At 41.5% G+C, this 6,564-nt stretch overlaps 1 protein-coding gene across 1 annotated transcript in view; it reads right to left on the bottom strand.

Annotated features, from left to right (window-relative positions):
* Positions 1-542: 542 nt before the first annotated feature.
* SARC_11314 (TK protein kinase) overlaps positions 543-6,564 on the bottom strand; it is a gene marked incomplete at both ends in the record, with an annotated part of 7,810 nt that continues 1,788 nt past the window's right edge. Inside the window, 7 exons of the mRNA XM_014294602.1 lie at positions 543-653; positions 1,625-1,821; positions 2,549-2,731; positions 3,251-3,412; positions 4,411-4,598; positions 5,413-5,578; positions 6,169-6,343. Coding sequence (XP_014150077.1) covers positions 543-653; positions 1,625-1,821; positions 2,549-2,731; positions 3,251-3,412; positions 4,411-4,598; positions 5,413-5,578; positions 6,169-6,343 — 1,182 coding nt within the window. The remainder of the gene's footprint in view (positions 654-1,624; positions 1,822-2,548; positions 2,732-3,250; positions 3,413-4,410; positions 4,599-5,412; positions 5,579-6,168; positions 6,344-6,564) is intronic.

Genomic DNA, 6,564 nt, shown 5'->3' with positions numbered 1-6,564 from the left:
TATTCTTGAGTGCATTTACATAAATTCAGAAATGTCAACATTATACAAAGCTACTTTACAGGCAACCAACAGCCGCAATGACCCTCTTATAGATATGAGACGAGTGTCCATGCGTGTTAAACATAACATATTCATATTCATATTCATATACATATACATATACATATACATATACATATACCTATACATATACATATACATATACATATACATATACATATACATATACATATACATATACATATACATATACATATGTATATACATATACATATACATATACACATGAATTTTCATTGCATACACATTGCATAAACACAACACATACATACATATACACTAGATATACGTATAAATATACATATACATATGCATAAACATATACACATGAATTTACAATACATACACATTGCATATACACTACACATACATACATATACATTACATATACATGCTATTAACGTTACATATACATTACATATATAATACACATACATATACGCATATACACATAGAACTTGCAGTGTCATTTATGGACGCATAGGCTTACCTCGTTGTCGCCCATTGCATCGTCGAAATTCGGCTCATCCACTGGCATGATTGTGATGTCACCGGTTTCTTCTTCCACCATGACCACTTCACAGAACACGTCACTGCGGAGGGGACAAAATTTAATTGGATCAAAATCAAATTGGATTAGTATCGGTATTTGTATGTGACCTGATTTTGAAGCGACAGTAACGATTCTACTTTTCTCCAGTCTGAAGGGTAAAGAAGCTATACAAATCAAACATCTGCCAATTAAAAGTGGCCTGATTTGTACTAGTGTCCCGAATTTTCCCAACCCGATCCCATTTTGAATTCTCCATCTCGTGCCATGAGTTGGCACACGTCGCCATAACAGGGTCAGTTACAAGCTGCTAAAAAACAACTAGTTTGATTGTTCGGTGCACTCTCCAGCACATCGCCACAACACGATATTCCAAATATAAAATTGCACGACAGTACATGTACTAGATTATGAATCATTACCGCAATGACAAGTGTCTTCATCTGACCCTACAGATATCACTGCCTACACTTACGGTAGCCCTCTACCATTCTCTTGTCCAAAAACTCAGGTCTCCTTTTATTGTGACAAATCTTCCCTTTTAGTGTACACGTGTCCCCTTGAGGGTGGCTGATATATATATATATATATATATATACATATATATATGCATACACACACACACACACATATATATATATATATATATATATATACTACCAACACTTCAATATGTATTTTCTATATGTCCTCATCCTGTAGGTAGACTATTCTTAACTGCTCGCAGTCCAGTCGGCAATATCATATGGTCATTGCACATATCGCCAGGGAACCATCAGTACAGAAGATACATAAATGCATCTCATAATCAGTACAGAAGATACAAAAATGCATCTCACAATGTACATATTCGGATCACACCTCTGTACCAAACACGGCTGCACACATTCATTCGTTCATTCATTCATGTACCTGTACGTCTTCATGCATTCATTCATTCATATACCTGCACATCTTCATGTATTCATTCATTCATATACCTGTACGTCTTCATGTATTCATTCATTCATATACCTGTACATCTTCATCTTGTGCGTGGCACAATTCATCAGCTGCTGGAAGTCTGGTCGGTCGTCTGGGGCATTTGCCCACGTGTTCATCATAAGGTCATTGAACACATCGTCCGGACATCCCTGCGGACACGACAGGCGTAGCACACAGTTCTCCAGCTGCTCCAGCACTAGAGCCAAGTTCATGTTCTCGTACGGGATCTGATAATTGTGGGTTATAACATAGGGGTAGTATGTTAGTAGCCGTTCTCGTAAGGGATCTGATAATGATGGGTTATAGCATAGGGGTAGTATGTTAGTAGCTGTTCTCGTACGGGATCTGATATTGATGGGTTATAGCATAGGGGTAGTGTGTTAGTAGCCGTTCTCGTACGGGATCTGATAATGATGGGATATAGCATAGGGGTAGTATGTTAATAGCCGTTCTCGTACGGGATCTGATAATGATGGGTTATAACATAAGGGTAGTATGTTAGTAGCCGTTCGCGTACGGGATCTGATAATGATGGGTTATAGCATAGGGGTAGTATGTTAGTAGCCGCAGTGGTATGGAATGCTTGTAAATCGGACATGTAGTGTGCTGCAGTGGCATATAGGTACCGAGGGCACCGAATGCTCCATTCATGGGGATACGGACAATACATATGATACACAGATATACAATCTCTCGAGTGGCATGTAGTGACTAACTAAAAGTGACTAGAATGGAGTGCACATTTCAGTTAATAAACTGTTTTCCGAATACTGTGAACTCTCATAGTAGCAGGTTTAACCCGAAAAATCACAAATTGCCTTGTCGTACAGTGTGTGAGATATGTCGTACAGCGTGTATGACATGACGTACAGCGTGTGTGACATGTCGTACAGCGTGTGTGACATGTCGTACAGTGTGTATGACATGTCGTACAGTGTGTGCGGCATGTTGTACCTTGCCGTTGCTGAAGATCTCCCAAGTAGTCACACCAAAGGCCCAAGCGTCGGATTTTGAACTGAACTTCAGCAGACGGTACGATTCGGGGGGTAGCCATCTCGCCGGTACTTTGCCCTGATGAGTCATTGTGTAGTAGCTCTTGTCGTCCCTTATTTGGCGTGAAAGTCCGAAATCGGACACCTGTATTTGGTATTTTAATGGAACAAAATTAGAATTAATGACTAATTTACTTTTACTTTTGGGGTTTGTCTCTGTATTTGGTGGAGGTTGTAGTTTGCTTTCTTCCTTTGGTGCAAAAGTACAATCTTAGGCTGTAAGGTAGGGTAGATATGAGAGTTGACCTAAACAAATAACTACACACACTGACTTCGAGATTATGTGCCCCGACAACACATCCCACAGATTAAACCTAAAATCCGTACATCACAAGGCGTGCTTAGCGCAAGCAGTACATACACAGAAGCATCTGCGTACATACAATGGCAGAGATACTTACAACTTCATGGATATCAATAAATTCATAACAAATAGTCGCAGCGGTACGAATAATTGACACTTTTGCACACTGCCAGGATATGATACGCATGTACATTCCCAGCAAACATAAACAGCCCAGGTTATACATACAGAGATATAACCAAAACAACAGCCAATACTAATACACACCTTGAGATATGAACAGCCAATACTAATACACACCTTGAGATATGGGAAACCAAAGGAAGCCGGTCCGCCAGTACCCAGCATGCAATTACGAGCCGCCAAATCACGGTGAACGATACCCTCGCGCTCTAAATAGGCCATTCCACGGGCCATCTGCTGCACATACCACAACTTCTCCGTCATGTTGATTGTATTCTTCTGCTCGGGAGTTAGTATGGTGTACAATATCAGTGGTGAGTATAGAGGTATCAGTGGCACATATAGAGGTAAGAGTGGTAAGCATAGAGGTATCAGTGGTAAGCATAGAGGTAAGAGTGTATGCATAGAGGTAAGAGTGGTAAGCATAGAGGTAAGAGTGGTAAGCATAGAGGTAACAGTGGTAAGCATAGGGGTAACAGTGGTAAGTATAGAGGTAACAGTGGTAAGCATAGAGGTAACAGTGGTAAGCATAGAGGTATCAGTGGTATGCATAGAGGTAACAGTGGTAAGCATAGAGGTAACAGTGGTAAGCAAAGAGGTATCAGTGGTAAGCATGGAGGTAACAGTGGTAAGCATAGAGGTAACAGTGGTAAGCATAGAGGTAACAGTGGTAAGCATAGAGGTATCCGTGGCAAGTGTAGTAGTTTAGTCGAGTGTGTCGAATCCATGGCAGGAGGTTTTGGTCGAGAACGTAAGCAATCAGTGCAGAGCGGTGACACACGTGCCGTGTCGCTCTAAGTAGTCCATGCCACCAGCTGTCCGCTGCACGCTTGCGGGTCTACCGTTATGTTGATAGTGTTCTTTAGATCAGACGGTTGTACAACACATCACTGTAGAGTCCAGGGTATATAGTCCAGAGTATATAGTCCAGGGTATTTGTATAGTGTGCGTGGCCAGTGGTTAAAGACAGTGCTTTTGCCCCCTCTCGCTTTGAACAGACGGTACTATGGGTCATTTACTGCCCACACGACATCTCAGAATAAAAACTCACTTGCCATCTCACAGATTCGTGTAAACAAGCAATGGTTGTAAGACGGTCTTTGTTCTGTGAGGGAAAATATATCTGCCACAGAGATAAGCCCATCTTTCGATGCATTTACTGTACGCCAATTGAAAATCGAGCACACGGCTGACTTCAACCGATGGTTTGCACAACTGAATGCATACTCGTTGACGAACCGAAATCAGAGACACATAAACCCTCGAAACAGACATACGTCAAGGTAGTCTTTCAGATCGCCACACGGCAGAAACTCAAGCACGATGCTGACCCTGATGACATTCAGCATGGGATCCACTTCGACCTCTCTTTCCTCACCGGTTGTCATAGCAACGTGTGTGTGCTCATCATCTTTCGCGCCCACTGATTCTGGTTCGATATAGCCCGGCTCGCCAGGTTTTCGTGCTGTATTCAGTTGTGGCAAATAATGGTTTTGGGGTTATAAGGTTGTGTCAGTTTTCGTGGTAGGAATAGAGATGGTAATATATCATGTTGGAAGTGAATGAGGCAGGACATAGCATATATATATATATATGTGTGTGTGTGCGTGCATGTGTGTATGTGTGTAATGGAACATATATCTAAAAGTATCAATACTTAACATGTACATGTGTTTTAATAGAGTACACTGTCAACTTGTAAGAGCATATGCTCTGGTCAATCATGGGTACACTCACAGCAGCCCTTGGCAGATTAACTGTAGGCGTAGACTATGTGCATGGTTATATCATGCCTATAACAATCGTGTACCAAAACACCTAACAATTGATGGTATGTTGACATCCATCCGCACCTGAACAAATGCTTCCAGAAAAAAGAGTACAGAATAAATACATATATGGAAATATACACAGTCGCGTATGGCATATTTGCGGCTCGACACGGCATGGCGGGGAGGGGTAGCGGACAATATCTGATTGGCTATAACAAGACAACCGGTGAAACGACATAAGAAACAAGGATAATATTGAACTGCCTATAAATAGAAATAAAATTAAACAAAATGGCTATAAATAGAAATAAAACTATATTAGATGCAGACAAAACAAACATGGATATTAAACTGCCAATAAATAGAAATAGAAGTAGACAAGACACAGAGTGGGACCATCCAAGAAGCGATAGATGCTCTGAACATTGAAAAGAATATGGAATACACAAAAGGTGACAAGACTATAACTCTCGAACAATTCTTTGGATCGGTACACACACAACATACTCTCTGAGCAGATGCCAATACAGGAGACGATACAGCTGTGATGTAACCTTCGCATGAGATTGGCTTCGTCGAGCAGCTCCATTGCATTGTCACCGGTGGCGTCCTGCACCTCCTTGATAGCGACCGCAGAGAAGGTCTTGTTTTCATAGAGCACACCTCGATATACCTACCAAAGAATACAGAACAATGGCACAATTTAGTGTTCAAATTAGTGCGCAGCTAGTTCTCGCATCACTGTGCAGTTTAAACCCCACCACCACCTGCATACTGAAGTGTATGACTGTGCTTACTCAGCCCGTGTCTCGCCGTTGCCTATGACATGGGCCAGACAGTGGCGAGTGACTGAGTGGTGACTGGTCAATAATCCATAGAGCTAGAAAAATTGTTTAAATACATTGCGCAAATAGTGCTCGAATTAATACGCAACGTGTGCTCAACCCCAGGCACAATTAGTGCTCGTACAAATTTGCTTCGTGTGCTCGAATTAATTATAGGACGACACGAACAAGGAACAGTGGGTGGCCAGTTCTTGGGTAGATAATGCAACTAGTGCCACAGTCGTACGCACTCAGTACAACTAATAAAATAAGACCATCTCAGCAAACCTGCAGGATGAAGTCGTGTATAAAGGCTACCCATGAACAACGTAGCACAGACAGACGTCTAGTTTACGCGGCGTATGCAACACATACATCCGACACACCTGTCCAAATGCTATAGTTCACGCGGCGTATGCAACACATACATCCATCACACCTTTCCAAACGCTCCCTGGCCAATGACCTCCTGCCTGTAGAGAATCTCTGGCGGAATGTCTCTGTTCATCTGACGGTACAGATCCCGCAGATGGATCTGCCCCTCATCATCCACTTGTGAGAAGATCTCAGGAGTGAACCCTTCTGGCATAGGCTTGAGCAGTTCAATATGCTCTCTGGTGATAAAATGTGTTTCAGTATATGAGTGCGTATGAATTCATGTTGGTGTATGTAGACATAATTATTCCTCTGATGTTACATTTCGAGGCTGGTGACGCTAGAGCGAGAAATATCTCGAAGAAGACACCAATACAAATATATGATATATATATATATATATATATATATATATATATAATACTATACTATACTATACTTACTACTACTACTTACTTAC

Source organism: Sphaeroforma arctica (assembly GCF_001186125.1).
Source record: "Sphaeroforma arctica JP610 unplaced genomic scaffold supercont1.1624, whole genome shotgun sequence".
In the NCBI taxonomy this organism is placed as follows: domain Eukaryota; class Ichthyosporea; order Ichthyophonida; genus Sphaeroforma; species Sphaeroforma arctica.
This window is presented reverse-complemented; position numbering and strand designations above follow the sequence as displayed.